This window comes from Sorex fumeus, unplaced genomic scaffold (genome assembly GCF_029834395.1).
Source record: "Sorex fumeus unplaced genomic scaffold, SorFum_2.1 ptg000041l, whole genome shotgun sequence".
NCBI lineage: Eukaryota > Metazoa > Chordata > Mammalia > Eulipotyphla > Soricidae > Sorex > Sorex fumeus.
In genome coordinates this window covers 5,204,392-5,219,645 of record NW_026606098.1, presented here as the reverse complement: position 1 = coordinate 5,219,645, position 15,254 = coordinate 5,204,392, and the positions used below count along the sequence as shown (strand labels likewise).

The following is a 15,254-nucleotide window of genomic DNA, read 5'->3' as shown; positions in this document are numbered from 1 at the left end:
TTGGGCCCTCAGTGGCCAGCAAATGCGTCTGCTGAATGAAGCGAATCTGCCCATGAGGTCAGTGGCCACTGGGCAGGGCCATCTCCACCTGAGGGTGGGGTCAGGCCAGGGTGTCCTTGGGGCTGGACAGGGCTCGTCAGTCCATGCAGGTGCCCGCAGGAGGCCCTGACTTGTGAGGCTGCGGGGGGTGGGGGGGAGCGGGTGCAGTTGCTGTGTAGGGGGGCAGGTGCCGCCTACTGCTGGGTTGCTTTTCTTTAAAAACTTTTTTATTTTTTTGAGATTTCCAAGAGCAGGTAAGTGCTTTGCTAGGCAACCGAACACGATCAGTTTGCCTCAATAAATAACTAACGAATGCCCTTCGGAGAAATAAATAGATCCGCTCTGGGGGCTGCCCGCCCACGCCGGGCCCGGGGCTGGGCTGGCATGCAGCCGCTGGCGGTGTGGAGGCCTGGGGTGCCTGCCGGCCCAGATCCCGCGGGGCATCTACCCCGCCCCTGCCTGCGGGGCGCTCCTGGGCTCGGCAGGATCCCCAGGCCCGTCCCCTCCTCCTGGGGTCCGTCACTGGGCCTCGAGGGGCATCCAGGGCCGCCCGCGGCCTCCCGCCGGGTCTCAGTGCTCCTTGAACCTGCCGGGAATGGAGGGGCTCAGGGCTTGTCCCCACATCCCAAGACCCCAGCCAAGACCCGTCAGCTGCCCAGGGAGGTGCCAGGACTGGGCACACGGGGTCAGGAAACCCCAGGAGGAGCCCGGGGGGAGGGCGGGGGGTCATGGGGGGCGAGGGCGCTGCTCTGGAGACCCCCGAGGACTCACGGAACTGGCCCCACCACCGGCCGCCCACGGCAGCTCAGCTCCTTGTGGATGAGGCGGACCAGGAACTGCTCGGGAAGAAGACGAGACTCATCACTGCTGGACCCCTCCAGCGGGGTCCCTGGGGGAGGCAGGGACCTGGGGGGCAGGCGGGAGGGGCCTCACCAGTAAGGCACAGGCGTCAGCGAACATGAGCATGTAGAAGACGTTATTCCACCCCGACGGGGAGATGAGCCCGGCCAGCAGGGGGCCCAGGGCAGCTCCTGAAATGGGCAAAGCCTGAGGAAGGTTCTGCGACAGGCCTGGTGGCTTGGTCGCAGGAGGAACCAACAAACCAGGGCCCCTCCCCGTCATTATGGGGGCGGGAGTGGGGCGGGACGCAGCGACCCGTTAGAGGCTTGCCCAGATTCTCCTCTGGGACACGCGTGTATTTGCCCTGATGGCAGCAAGACAGTGGGCTCTGGGGATGCGCCAGGTCCGCAGACACTGCTGACATGGCCCACCGGTCATGTGACTGTGCGTGTGTACATGCGTGTGTGTGCTTGCATGTGCATGCATGCTGGCACGGGCACACATGCGTGCATGGCATGTGTATCCAAGTGCAGCGCACACATGATGTGCTTACGTGTGGGTGCAGATATGCACATGTGTGCGTTTGTGTGATGCATGATCAATGTGTGAGAGGAAGCATGAGTGGGGGGATGCAGCAGACAGGGTGAGCACGAACCTCAGTAAGAACCTGAGATTCTCACATAAAAACAGATTGAAAAAGAGCTAGGCTTCTGTACAGGCCCGCAAGGAAATAAGCTCCTGGCGAGGGGCTGGGAGGGGGGCAGCTACTTCCAGGCCGTGGGCAGGGGGCGGGCAGCAGCCCAAGCCCAGCACCGCCTCCTGGCTTTGTGCTCAGGAATCACTCCTGGCACTGCTGGGGGGCCCCCGGGGACCCCAAGGGTCGAGCCTAGCACGGCTGCATGCCAGGCCAACGCCCGCCCTGTGGTGCTGCCACTCTGGTCCCTTTTCTGTACATGCCCCAGGCCATGAGAGGCCCCAGAGAGGATCCTGACCAGCAAAGAAGCCGCCTCAGAAAAGGGCAACTGGGTCGGGAATGGGCGGGACCTGGTGTCCCCGAGGCTGCCCAGAGGCGGCTGGACCCCAGCCCAGGGTTCCGGCCAATGTGGTGGGGGAGGGGAACGAGGGACCAGGCCTGGGGTCCCCTCAGGTCCTCTGGGCACAGACTCGGGCGCGTGCGGCCATGGGCTCTGTGGGGGCCTGGCAGGTGGGCAGAGGCCGAGGCCCCCACCCCACCCTGGTGCCTGCTGGGACACGCACCCACAGAGCCGGTGCCGTCGATGATGGCCGTGACGGTGGCCAGGGCGTGGGCGTTCCCCTTCAGGCTCTTGTGGGTTCCCTGGAGGAGGGGCGGAACGAGAGGCACTGGGGTAAGAGGGGCCCTCCCACCACGCCCCCAGTTCCCAGCGCCTGGCATGAAGGTCCGCCCACCCGGCAGTCACCACCCAAGGCACCTCATTGGCAAAACGCTGCCTGACGCTCTGCAAGATGGTCCCTGCGTCCCCACTAAGGTCCTCTCTGCCCCCAGGTGCCCACAGGGACGGCCATGGTGCTTGAGAGCAGCACACACATGTGCCGAGGCGGGCAGAGAGAGGCCAGTAGGGGCGCAGGTACACACATCTGCGGGCGCCCAGGAGGGGCAGGCCCTGATCGATCACAAAGGGGTGCGGGCCCAGGGGGTCCACGCGCAGCATAGCAGAGGTGTCCCGCCACAGTGATGGGCAAGATGGCCCGAGCAGGGTGGGCACTCACCAGGTCGGTGGACACGGCAGTGGTGATGAGCGCGTAGGGGCCACTGACCAGGGCGCCGCTGAGCAGCAGCATGGCTGGGAAGCAGGTGGAGGGTGGGGAGTGGAGTAAGGAGACACCCAGGCTGGCCGAGGTCACCCGCGATCCCCCCAGCCCGCCCAGGCTCTGGGGCCGCACGGCCACTTGGTCAGCACCATTTAACAGTCTCCAGTGCCCACACCTGCCTGGTCCCCGGCAGAAGCTGCTGCCCAGAAGGTCTCAGCAGGTTCAGGGCGGTTCTGCCCGCTGGTCACTTTCAGTGGCCACCCCCGGGGGACCCCCAGAGCTCCACAAGGCCATCGCCATGCACGGTGCAGCCCAGCCCCCCGCCCCTCCCACAGCTGTGTCCAGTGATGGCCTCACACTTACCAATGGTGGCCTCTAGGCCAGCCTTGCTGATGCTGGAGAAGACGTAGAGCTGTGGGCGGTGGGTGGACAAGGTCACCGCCGTGGACAGGTCACTGCCGGAAGCTGCACGCGGCAGCTAGTGCCGAACCCCCCACTGTGGGCTCCCAGCACCCCGTCTGCTCGGCAGGGGGAAGCCGGGTGCCGAAGGGTGAGACGAGTCCAGGGAAGCCCAAGGCCAAGCACTGGGCCAAGGGCTGGGGGCAGCAACATGGGGCAGAAGGGTGGTGAGGGGTGTGCCTGGAGAGGACCAGGGGTGCGGCGGGGAGGGGGCAGGGGTGCAGGTAGGACAGGAAGGGGCAGGTGGGATACTGGCAGTAAGGGGCAGACAGGGGTGCGGTGGGGAAGGGGGCAGGGGTGCAGCAGGAAGGGGGAGGGGCGAGCAGGGGTGCGGTGGGGAGGGACTCACCGTGGGGGCAGCAAGCAGCAGCATGAGTCCACAGGTGGATGCCCTTTTCTCCAGCCGGTCTGAGATCACCCCCGCCAGGATCCCACCTGCATGCACAGGGGTCGTGGAGGGGGCAAGTTGGGGGCAGCGGCCCTCACGCTGTGACCAGATTGCGGCTGACACCATGGTGGGCCCATGCCCCGGCGGGGCAGCTCCTCTCTCAGGGTGCCTGCGGCAGGGTGGTCCCCTGTGTCCCGGAAAGGCAGGACCAGAGCTGCCCGCGGAGGGGACCCCCAAAGCTCCGGGCAGGGCCTGGTGACCTCTGAGGGCTCCTGGCTGATGTGGGAGGCAGCTCGCCCCTCGCCCACCCTGCACCGCGCTGCTTGCTGCAAAAGACGGGGTGCCGGGGCCGCCCCGGGCGCGTGGACTCACCGAAGATCCCTCCCACGTCGAAGAGGGTGGACAGCTCCCCCGCGCTGCGGGCGTCCAGGTGGTCTGTGGAGGGCGCCGGGTCAAGCAGGCAGCTCTAGCCCCCCCCAACCCCCAGTCCGTGCCCCGCCCTGGCACTCACCAACACTGGTGATGTACAGTGGGAGCCAGAAGAGGAAGGTGTAGCTGACCAGCTTGGCGAAGAGCAGGCACAGGGAAAACTCCACCACGCCCTGGGAGAGCCACCCGTCAGCCGGGCGCCAGCTGCGCCACAGCAACAATGCAGGCCTGGTGTCTGCGGCACTCACGTGAGCCGGGGGGATGGGGGCAGGGGGGTTGGCGCTGCAGCCAGGCGCGCCCCACCTGTGCCCGGGGCTGGGGAAAGGCAGGCTCAGGACCGGTGTCCCGCCACCTCTGCCACAGAAGATGCCATGCTGCCGAGCAGAGGGCCCGGGTGCCCTGCCCTCACGAGTGAGGGGGGCAGCAGCCCCCAGCTGCCTGCTACTGGGGTTCCCTGGGGCTCCCTGGGCCCCGAGCACTCTGCCCGCAGGAAGGTCTCCACTTTCTCCCAGGCCAGCACGCTCGTGCCCCGGAAAGGGCCGCGTCCGAGCCTGTCCTGTCGCACTGTCCTTCCTCTCTCCCTTCCTTCCTGTCACACCTGACGATGCTCAGGGGTTCCTCCTGGCTCTGCACTCAGGAATTATTCCGGCCAGTGCTTAGGGGACCATATGGGATGCCGGGTATTGAATCGGGTCAGCCACGTGCCAGGCAAACGCCCTCCCCGCTGTGCTACCACAGTCCCCGTCCACCCTTTCTCACCAGGCTGTGTGCTGAGTAGCACTGTCCCTGCCCCCCCCCCCCCCCGCCCCCACCCTGTCTGCCCTCAGCCTCGTGGCCACCAGGCAGGGCAGCTCCTAGGACCCTGGCTCTGCACCCCGGGAACGCAATGAAGGAGCTGGTGGAGCCCCGAGTTCTCAGCTGCCCCATCTCAGTCACTGCCAAGAGCACAGCAGCTGCCCTGTGGGCCCCAAACCCAGTACAGGGGTCTGCCCTGCTGGGACAGGGAGCACGGAGAGCATGGGGGGAGTCCACCCTACTGGGACAGGGGAGCACAGGATCCTTCCTGTTGGACAGAGGAGCACGGGGTCCTCCCTGCTGGGACGGGGAGCACAGAGGTCCACCCTGCTGGGATGGGGAGCAGGGGGGTAGTGGGGGGGAGGGGCACCCTGCTAAGACTGGCTGGCTGCTGGGGGCCTTCTGGGCAGACTCACCGGGATCCTCAAGGCGCCCAGGAAGCTGATGGCGGTCGTGCCGCCCGCGCCCTCCGACAGCACCACCACATGGCTCGGGTGCAGGGGGCGCTTCCCGTCAGCTGGCAGCAGGCCCTGCGCCTCGGGATCCTGGCGGGATGAGAGGAGCCAAGGTAGGGCGGGGGTCCAGCAGCACGAGGAGTGGCTCCAGGGACCCCTTAGCATGGCTGGGGGTGGGGGGCGGTCCCAAGCCTCCCAGAGAGAAAATCAGAACGCTTCCGTGCACTTTAGGCTCTCACAAAACCAAGTGGGTAATATGTGTTTATGTCATGACAGCCCATGCGAGTGGGATCCAGAACACGGATGACAACGCGGTGCAGGGGACCCTGCGCATCCGGCCATGGGGACACTCAGGTCCCCGGCTCCCAAGGGGCCACTCTCTGCTCTGATGGAGGGTAACAGCCTGTGCGCATGCGTGCGTTCCAGCCCGACAGCGTGTGCAAGTGCATGTGCATGTAGGCTGTGAGCGCCCTAACGTGCAACTGTGTTAGTGTACCCTATGTGTGCACGCATGCAAGCAAGCACACCTTGCAGGGCATGTTCGCAAACATCGTGCGTGGACTGGACCGTGCTGAATGGGTGTGCCCATGTGGACGCGTCGAGCTGGATGCGTCTGTGCGTCCTCGGACGTGCCCAGGAACAGTGCGAGCGTGCGTGTACCCGCCCGTGCGGGTGTGTAGGCGTGCGCGCGTCCCGTACGGGTGCGTGCGTCCCGTATCGGTGTGTAGGAGTGCGCGCATCCCGTGCGGGTGTGGAGCGCACATTCGGCGTGGGTGTGTAGGAGAGTGTGCGCGCGCATGCGACCTAGCACAGACGCGTTGGCGCATCGTGCAGGGCTTCAGAGGGAGACGCGGCGTGGCCCTGGACTTGGTACCGCCATCGGCCTTGGCAGTGGTCAGAGTGTCCCAGCTCCTCCCGCAGCGCACACTGTGCCTGCACGATGAGTGAGGGGCCTGGCTGGCAGCGCCCAGTGAGGGACCCCTGTGGAGCGGACTCACCACCGGCCGACTCTTCTCTGCGCTCCCCGCTGGCTTCTGTGGCCGGAACCTGTGCGCCCCGTTCTCGCAGGCTCGGGTTTGCTGCGGGGAGAGCAGATTGGGGTCACATGGGTCCCGTGGGACTGCAGGCCCCCAGGAAGGGCAGAACAGTCCCCTGCCCCCTGCACGTGCATCTCCAGAGTGAGGGTGGGGGACCTCAGCCTCTGGGAGGCAACAGGGGACCCGGGGTGCAGACTAGAGAGATGAGGTGGGGTTAGGTACATAGGGGACCCGGTGGAATGTATTTCTCTCTGTGCGCGTGTGGCATTTGACCCCCCTGGGGTTTGTGCAGCTATGTGTGAGGGGCCATTGATGTGTCTGTATCTGTGTTTGTGTATCTGTATGTCTATGTGTATATGTATCCATGTGTCTGAGTGTGTGTATCTGTGTGTGTGTATGCGCCACACTCAGACATTCCCACGCTGAGCCCCGGTGGCCCGGATGAGCGGCAGTGGTCCCCAGGCTACCTCCTTGACGCCCACAGAGACACCCAGGAACACGCGGCCTTTTCCTGGGTGACCGGCCCTCGCAGTCCCTCTCATGGGAGCTGTCTGTCCACACAGCACTGAGTCGGTTCACAGGACGTGGCTCTAGGCACAGGCAGGTCATGGGGCCGCCAGGCTGGGCGCTGCCCAGAGTACCAGGGCCCAGTCAGCCTTGCCACGGGCCGGGAGTCGGCCCCAGAGAGACCCCGGGCTATGGTGTGTACACGGAGCCACTCTCCACTCAGGGGAAAGGCACAGATCAGCGAGTTCATACAGCAACGAATTCTAGAACATTCTCATCATCCTCTAGGAAGTCCCCTGAGAGCCCAGTCTCGTCTGCACCACCCCAGTCATGTTTCCTCCGAAGAAAACTACATTCTGGAACTTTCCAGGATGAGCCACTTCCACTGAGCATCGTGTCATGCCACATCTGCTTTCCCGGAGAGGACCGGGCACCTGGGGCATGGACCCCCCCCATGCACCCCTGCCCCCCGGAGCAGAATGGGCCTTACCGGCAGCAGAGACGCTGAGCAGGCGATGTCCTTTGGATCTGGAAGGGGAAGCACACGGTGTGTGACATGCCAGCCACCAGGCGCCCACTCAGTGAGCCTGTTTTAGGGGGCGCATCGGGAGCACATCTGGGGGAGGCCCGGCCTGGCGCCCGACATGCCATGTGTACCGTCTCTTTCCCCGCCTGAGCCTCTGCCAGGTCAGCCTTGGGCACGGTGAGCAGCCCTGGCAACGGGATGTGGCAGAGCCCAGGCAGTGCCAGAGCCTCCCGTTGAGGACAAGGCGGTAAGGCCACCGTGGGGGTGCAGACGCCGCTCGGCTCCGGGGTCTCGCTAGGGGCCAAGGCAGCGGAAAAGGTTCTGTCCTGATACAGATGCACGGGGAGGGGCGGGTGGCAGCGTGGCTGGGGACGCCCCTTCACCTGCTCACTGCACACGAGTGAGTCCCATGGGGCTGGTGGTGGTGTGAGGCTGTGTGAGGTGAGGGGGAGACCCTGGGATGGTGGGCGGGGGCACCCTGGCTGGCAGAGGGGCATCTCCCTCATGCTGGGGAGTGGGTGCTGATTGGGGGGAGCAATCCCTGCATCCCCCCATCATCCTGTGGAAGCCCTTTGACTCCAGAGACCCCCAGACCCCCAGTTGCAAGAGTGGGGGAGCTCCCAGTGCCCAGCAGTGGGTCCCCCCTGCACTCCACCCCCAGGCCGCACTTTGGGGAGGGAGAGACAGACTGTGCCTGCAGGCCCTGGCCAGCGTGGAGGACGGCAGGGGTGGGTCATCCCTGGACCTGACTCCTGGCTTCCTGGGGCCCCCGTCTGCCGGCTGGAATCGCAGACCCAGGGAGGAGGGTGAACAGTGGCAGGAAGGTGATGGAGCGGACCAGCACGGGCAGGGGTGTGGCAGGCGGCAGGGTGGAGGCCCAGCACCTGCCTGTGAGGACAGGGCCAGAGGGCATCCCTGTGTCCACATGGAAAGAGCAGATCAGGGCAGAGATGCCTGGGGCTGGTGGCCACAAGTGGGGCCCCCGCTGGACCTCTGCAGGGGCGGGGAGGGGGGGCTGGCCCGCTGATGCTCCCTGACCCCAAACCCAGCCCCAATCCTTCTAAACCAGAGGCTTGGCACTGAGTCCCGGGTGCGGAGGCTGCTGGCACTCAGCACAGGCTGCCCGGAAGGTGCCGGGCAGAAGCCACGCCCGTGTCCTGGCATCGCCCAGATCCGGCTCTATCAGAAAGCAAACAGCGCGGGGGCGGGGTGGGGGGGCCCGTGCCTCGTGGCAGGAAGTGCTGGGGGCAGGGAGCGGCCACACTGCGTGCTACCAGAGCAAGGTGGAGGGCGCGGGGCAGCTGTCAGGGGTCCTCCGCCCCCTGTGGCCCGCGGGTACTCACGCTCGATGAGGAAGAGGAAGCACACCACCCCCATGGCTGCCACGATGGCCCCTGGCACGATGAAGGACAGGCCCCAGCATGTGGACACCCAGTAGCCAGCGATCAAGGACCCCAGGATGTTGCCCACGGAGGTGTGGGAGTTCCAGACCCCCATGATCAAGCCGCGCCTGCAACACACACACAAGGCCATGAACAGTGAGAGCAGTGGGGCTGGGGGGCCGTGCAGAAGCCTCCGCCCGGCTCATGGTCAGGCCCTCCATAGTCTTCTGCCCACAGGTGTGGTCCCCCGGGGTCAGGCCCAGGCCCCAGAGCCCAGACTCACCTGCCCTTCCCAAACCAGTTGCCGAGACAGGTGACAACGCTGGGCCAGCCTGTGGTCTGCACCAGGCCGTTGAGGATCTGGAGGTGGTGGGGAGGGTCTCTGAGGATCTGGGGAGCCGGGATACCCCCACGCAACAAAGCCCAGCTCAAGGGCCCTCACCCAGGAGACCGAAACCCACTGAGGGTTTCACAGGCCTGGTGTGAAAGGGGGAAAGTCACGGATTCAAACCACCACGTGGGGGCTGGAGCAATAGCACAGCGGGGAGGGTGTTTGCCTTGTACACGGCCGACCCGGGTATGATTCCCAGCATCCCATATGGTCCCCTGAGCACTGCCAGGAGTAATTCCTGAGTGCAAAGCCAGGAGTAACCCCTGAGCATCGCTGGGTGTGACCCAAAAATAAAAAACAAACAGCAACAATAAAAACCCACCACGTACAGGGGCTGGCAGGATGGCGCATCGGGGAGGATGCTTGGCCCACACGTGGCTGGTCTGGGTTCAATCCCCAGGAACCATATATGGACCTCTGAGCACTGTCAGGCATGATCCCTGAGCACAGAGCCAGGAGGGAGCCCTGAGCACTGAGCTAGGAGTCAGCCCTGAGCACAGAGCCAGGAGTCATCCCCGAGTCCCACCAGGTGTGGCCCCCCAGAACAAGCACAAGCACCTCTTCTGGTGCTATGCAAAAGCCTCGTGTGACGTGGGCAGCGCTGTACGAGCGGGCCTCCTGCCATACCTGCGTCAGCACGTAGAAGCCCAGGCTGTGGACGTCGTAGAAATAGCCCAGGCCGAAGAGGGCAGTGAAGGCGCCACTGGCCAGCATGCCAGACGCCAGGTAGAGGCGGATGGGCAGCCGCTCCCCGATGATGCCGCTGTGGACGGGCAGATGTGGTGAGGATGTGGGGCCAGGCAGGGCAGCACCAGCACAGCTGGCAGGTCCAGGCCAGGCCCTGCCTGTGCCCGAGATGGGCTCGGGCTGTTTGCTTCCTGCAGTCGCCCGGGTCCATCAAGCCCTGAGCCACCGCCAGGCCAGTGACCGGGTCTGCAGTCAGGGCACAGTGGCGGCGGGATCCAGGGCCATGGCCCTGCCCACGAATCCTGCTGCAACCCTGGGAGGTGCAGAAACTCCTCCCCCCACTCCTTGGGCCTGGGCTTGACCCTGGGAGCTGTACTTGGACACAGACTGACCCACAGGGCCCTGCTGCGGAGGGAGCCGCCACCAGGGGGCAGCACATGCCAGCCCAGGCGAACGGTGCCCAGCCTGAGGGACTCCAGGCAAACCCCGAGCCCCCCCTCCCAGGTGCAGACAGGAAGCCACTGAAGGACCCCACACGTACCCCAGGGGTAGGAAGCACTGGTCCACAGACCGTCCTCTGTCCCCATCCTGCTGGCCCCGTGCCCCACTCAGCCACCAGCCCGTGGGCCGGAGCCCGAGGACTGTGGGGCGGGCACTTGCCTTGCCTGCAGCCGACCCGGGTTCCATCCCCGGCATCCCTATGGCCCCCCGAGCACTGACGGGAGTGATTCCTGAGCACAGAGCCCGGAGTCAGCCCTGAGCACCACCAGGTGTGGTTCCTCCAAAATAGAATCACCTGCTAATAACAGAAGCAACTGCCAACACCTGTCACCAGCAGCTCTGAGCCCCGGCACCCCAGGGGGTCCCCAACTGTGCTCAGGGGCCTGGGACCACCCTGGTGGCATTGGGGCCCACAGTCGTGCGGGGTACCCGGGTCCCCCTACACTAGTCCCCCGCAGCTGACACCCTGGGCTGGGTGGCCCACGAGCTCCTCCTCAGAGGAAGAGCCCAGGTCTCCTGATGTCACCTGGGCCTGCCCGCTGGGGCCACGCTGACATCTGTCCCCACGGCTGAGCACCTCCCTCCACACCCCCGGGTCTCGGGGTCCCTCCGTGCCTTCACCTGGCTCTGAGCAAAGACTGGCAGCCTCTGTCCTCAACACTCCCCGGGTACAGCCCAGATCTGACCAGCGGAGCTGAGCCTCAGGAACGAAGGGGGACCCCCAAGCTCCCCAGAGCTCCCCCGACCGCCCATCCTGGCCACTGCCTGGCCCCCAGTGGCTGCCCACGGCTCGCCACAGACACGCCCAGAGCTGGGAGAAGATGCCGACTATCTCCCAACTTCGCAGAGGGAAACTGAGGCCACGGGGGGCCCTCAGCGACTGGCACGGGAGCTTCCAGCCCTGCAGGTCTCCAGAAGCCGCCCAGGATGCGTGGGCTGAGGTGGGGGCCCTGACACTCACTCTGTGCCATGACGGTGGCGGCAGATACCCACCTGACGTACATGCCCAGGGCATAGGCACACAGGAAGGCGTAGTCGAGGGCGCCCAGCAGTTGCTGATAGTTGTCCTGGTCTGCAGGGGAGACACAGCCGAGTGAGCTCGGGTCCTGCATGCCCATCCACCCTCCCGGGGTCACGAACTGGCCCTGGCCAGCGCCCTGGGATGCCCCGCCCACATCTCTCACCGCTTTTCTTGCCCGCGGGGAACAATCAGGCAGTGCAGGGGGGGGGGAGGGGGGTTGTGCCCAGACCCGCATGCACTGGGGGTCTCGCCCGGGCATCCTCCACCTGGCCCTGGGTGGGGCCGGACGGAGGGCTGGGCAGGTGCACGACTCACCGAACGGGGCCCAGCCGCAGTGGCTCTCATTGTGGGGGGCCCTCCCAGGGGCGCCGGCCTTCTGATCCTTGGCAGCATCCAAACCAGGGGCAGGACAGGCCTTGTGCAGCTCACCCTGGGTGAGGGGATGAGGCTGTCAGGATCTCCCTCCCATCCACCTCCTCACCGGCCCTGGGGACCCCTGTGGTGAGAGCAGCCGTGGGGGTCCCCACCAGCTCCGACTATAACCGGGTTGGGCCCCCATGAGTGGGGGTTGCCCGCGGCCATCCCTGCTGGGGACGGGGTGGGGTGGGGGTTCTCAGAGCCTGGCTTCCTGCCCGCGGCCTCCCCACCTTCTACACAGTCTCCTGGGACCCCCGCTCCCGTACCCCTCCTCCCTTCCAGCTGCCCTTCCCTGCCCCACCCTACTCGGCACCTGTGTCCCCAGGGCAGCTTCTGGGGATGGGGGTCCTGGGTGTCGGTTTGGTGGGAACAGCGCAGCCCCCCCACAGTGCCATGGATGGTGCTGTCCCCTCTCTGTGGCCAGGCCCCCCTCCCCGAGAGGTGGCCCCAGAGAAACCTGCTCTGCCATACTACTTAGGGGGAGTTGCTCGAGCACCCCCACAGGGGCAGGGCTCTGGGGTCCCTGTCCCTCCCCTGCAGCTGGGGGACTTCACAGGAGGAGCCACAGAAGGCCGCCCAGCGGTCGCAGGAGGCAGTGCCCTACAGTGCAGTGCCACCGGGCAGCATGGCCTAAGTGCCCACCCCTCAGTGCCCCAGGGCTCCCTCCTCCCACCTTTTGATTCCAGAAAGAGGAAGCAGCTCACCGGCAACAAAATACAAAGTAACAAAATACACAGAGCAACAAACTATACAGAGTAACAGAATACAAGGGGCAACAAAATAACTTTCGAGGAGCGAGCCAACTGGGAGGGTGCTGGCCTTGGAGTTGCAACCCAGAGTCCATACCCACCCCCATATGGTCCCTGAGCACCGCCAGGAGTGACCCCTGAGCAGTGGGTATGCGACCTCACCCAAAAGAAGAAAAGAAAACTAAGCTAACCGAACCCCAAGCTGGAGAGCGGGTGGAGGCAAGTCTCACCTTGACGATGCTGATGGGCTTCCGGGAGAGGTGGAAGCTGGCGTAGAGCAGGAAGGTCAGGCCGAAGGTGAAGGCCCGGTACCTGCAACACAGCAGGACTCGGAAACGCCCCTCCCAGCGGGTCTCGACTCAGGGCTTCATCCCGTGGTGGCCCCTGCGTCCCAAGGGAAGGACAGCCTCCCACACTCAGGGCGCCTGGGCAGGCCAGCAGGGAGGCATCCCCCAGGGCTGCCCAGATGCTGTGGGTGAGGCCGGGGCCAGGGGAGGGAGGCCCAGAGCTGGCTGGCCCTCTGATGGGCTCAGGGAAATGGAGGGGCAGCTGGACCCGAGTCCCCATAGCCGTGAGAAAAGGTCCCAGCCATGCCGGGGAGGCCACTGGCACTCGGACACGCCAGCACGATGGGGGGAGGGGCGAAGCACCCCAACGGGAGCCCCAAGAACTGCCTCCCCCAAGGCCCAGGCGCTGCCCCCAGGGTCCCTGCGCCCACTCTGCCCCCAGGAGCTGCTCTTCTCTTGAGCTTGAAGCATGCACAGCCGAGGATGTGTCCCCTCAGTAGCCCCCCTTTCTCCTCGGGGCTGTGGGGGGCTCTGTACGTGTGGGGTTCATGGTGGCCCCATGGGTTCCACCCGCACTCCGCACCCCCCCAGCACAAGGATAGTAAAAGGAGAAGCTGGAGTTAGACTGCTTCCAGGGGAAAGGTCCCCACTGGCCACAACCCCACAGGCAGGGGCCCCTTCCCCGCCCCCTGGGTCCTGTCTGTGACTCCCAAGCTGGCACATGGACCTGAGCAAGTCACACATCACAGGCAGGGCTGGTGCTGCCCCCAGCTGGGTAGGGGGCCCAGGGGACTGGGGTGACAGAGCAGGGACAGGGAGGGAAGGACGGGGGTGGGGACAGGCCATGGGGTCCCGCCCTGGCCCTGCTCTCTGCAGACACAGTGGGGAGGGGGCGGAGGTCAAAGTCTCAGGCTGGTGTGGGGCACCCGTGGGGGCACTCTGGGGCGTGAGCTCAAGTCCTGGAGGGAAGGAGGGAGTGTGTGGCCCCCCCTTACCCCCCCCCCCCGTCTTCCTAGGGCCCTGCTCTGGCCTTTCTGCGGTGCCACATCTGTGGACACAGACTGGAACGTCCTTCCTCTGGACGGGCTGTCTGTCCACTGGCCTCGAGCCCCGAGGTGGCCCCCAGCAGGCCCTCGGTCCTTCCCAGCTGTGTCCCTGGGGGCAGTCAGAGCAGGTGACTCCCTGCTCCTTGCTTTGCTACTTGGGGGGAGGGGGGCACACCTGGCCATGCTGGGGGTCCCCGCCGTGCTGGGAAGGACCCAGGCTCACACACGCGAAGGAGGGCCTGTCACCCGCCGGCCATGTCCGCACCTTGGCACGTGCTCATAGTCCTGTGGACTCCGGGCGGAGGACCCCGGCTGCACCCTGCCCACATGCCCACCACCAGTCTGCCACTGGGAAGGGACCCAGAGGCTGGTGGGACTCACCACTGATCCCGGGAGAAAGAGACGAGGAAGCGGACCCCCGCAGGCAGTCGAGCCATGGACGGCACAGCGCAGCGTGGGTCCTGCGGCGCCGTGGGCTAGGGCGGCTGGACGCACCTCAGCGCTGTTCTCTCCTGGGCTCGACTCTGCAAGGAGAAGAGGACTGGCAGCAAGGGTTCTGGTCGTGGCGCGGTGGGCCCCTCACGCAGGCTGGGCTGGCCTGAGCTGAGCAGGATGCTGGGACAGTGCTGGGGCCATCTCTGATAACATGCGCCCTCCCCCGCAAAGCTCCACAGGCCGGGCCGGGGTCCCCAGGTTCCAGAGGCAGAGACAGGCCCCATCAGCCCCCAGGTGAGGCCTTGGTAGCCTCTGGCCCCTGCTTCCCCTACCCCCTCGTCGCAGACATCTAAAATGTGTTGGACCTGGGGGACAGCAGCGCTGCTGGGGGCGGGGGGGGGGGGGGGGGGGGGCGAGGGGTGTGGGTGCCCGCCAGGCCTCTCCAGCGCCCCCTGGGGGAGCTTACAGGACACGCAGCTTCCATTCAGGCCCTGTCCCTGTCGTGTGTGTGTTTTGTGTGTATGTGTATGTGTGTGTGTGAGTGTGACTGTGTACGTGTGTGTATGTGTATGTGAGTATGAGTATGTGTATGTGTGAGTGGGTGTATGAGTGCGTGTGAGTGCGTGTATGACTGTGTATGTGTGCGTTTGTGTGTGCGTGTGTGTATGTGTGTGAATGTGAGCGTGAATATGTATGTATGTGTGTGAGTGTGCGTGTGTGCATATGAGTGTATGTGTATGTGAGTGCATGTGCGTGAATGTGTGTATGGGTATGAATATGTGTGAATGTGTGTGTGAGTGTGCATGTGTGTGTATGCGTGTGAGTGTGAATGTTAGTGTGTGTATGTGTGTGTGTGCATGTGAGTGTGTGTGTGGGGGGGGCGGGGAGTAGTGAGGCGTCCTGTCAGGCACTCGGGGCTATAGCTCAGAGGAAAGCCCTGAGCTGCACGCGGGCTGGGTGAGCCCAGGCCCGCCTGGTCCCAGGGTTGCTGGCACCTCCTTCCAGATTGTGGGTCAAGGTGGCATGAAGCAGGGCCAGAAAGCCTCGCCCTGGGTGAGTGAAAGCTCCCGTG

General features: G+C 65.4%; 1 protein-coding gene across 1 annotated transcript; it reads right to left on the bottom strand.

Moving 5' to 3' along the window:
- Positions 1–248: 248 nt before the first annotated feature.
- Positions 249–14,240, bottom strand: SLC37A1 (solute carrier family 37 member 1). Its single transcript, XM_056119383.1, has 19 exons — positions 14,129–14,240; positions 12,645–12,726; positions 11,564–11,678; positions 11,221–11,299; positions 9,667–9,802; positions 8,932–9,008; positions 8,610–8,776; positions 7,231–7,268; positions 6,195–6,275; positions 5,158–5,286; positions 4,029–4,119; positions 3,890–3,952; positions 3,479–3,564; positions 3,034–3,082; positions 2,629–2,702; positions 2,137–2,215; positions 973–1,070; positions 811–875; positions 249–625 (listed from the first exon to the last, which is right to left on the bottom strand). Exons 1-19 carry the CDS (start codon positions 14,182–14,184, stop codon positions 610–612), a joined length of 1,581 nt encoding a protein of 526 aa, XP_055975358.1. The 5' UTR covers positions 14,185–14,240; the 3' UTR covers positions 249–609.
- Between the last annotated feature and the right edge of the window lie 1,014 nt (positions 14,241–15,254).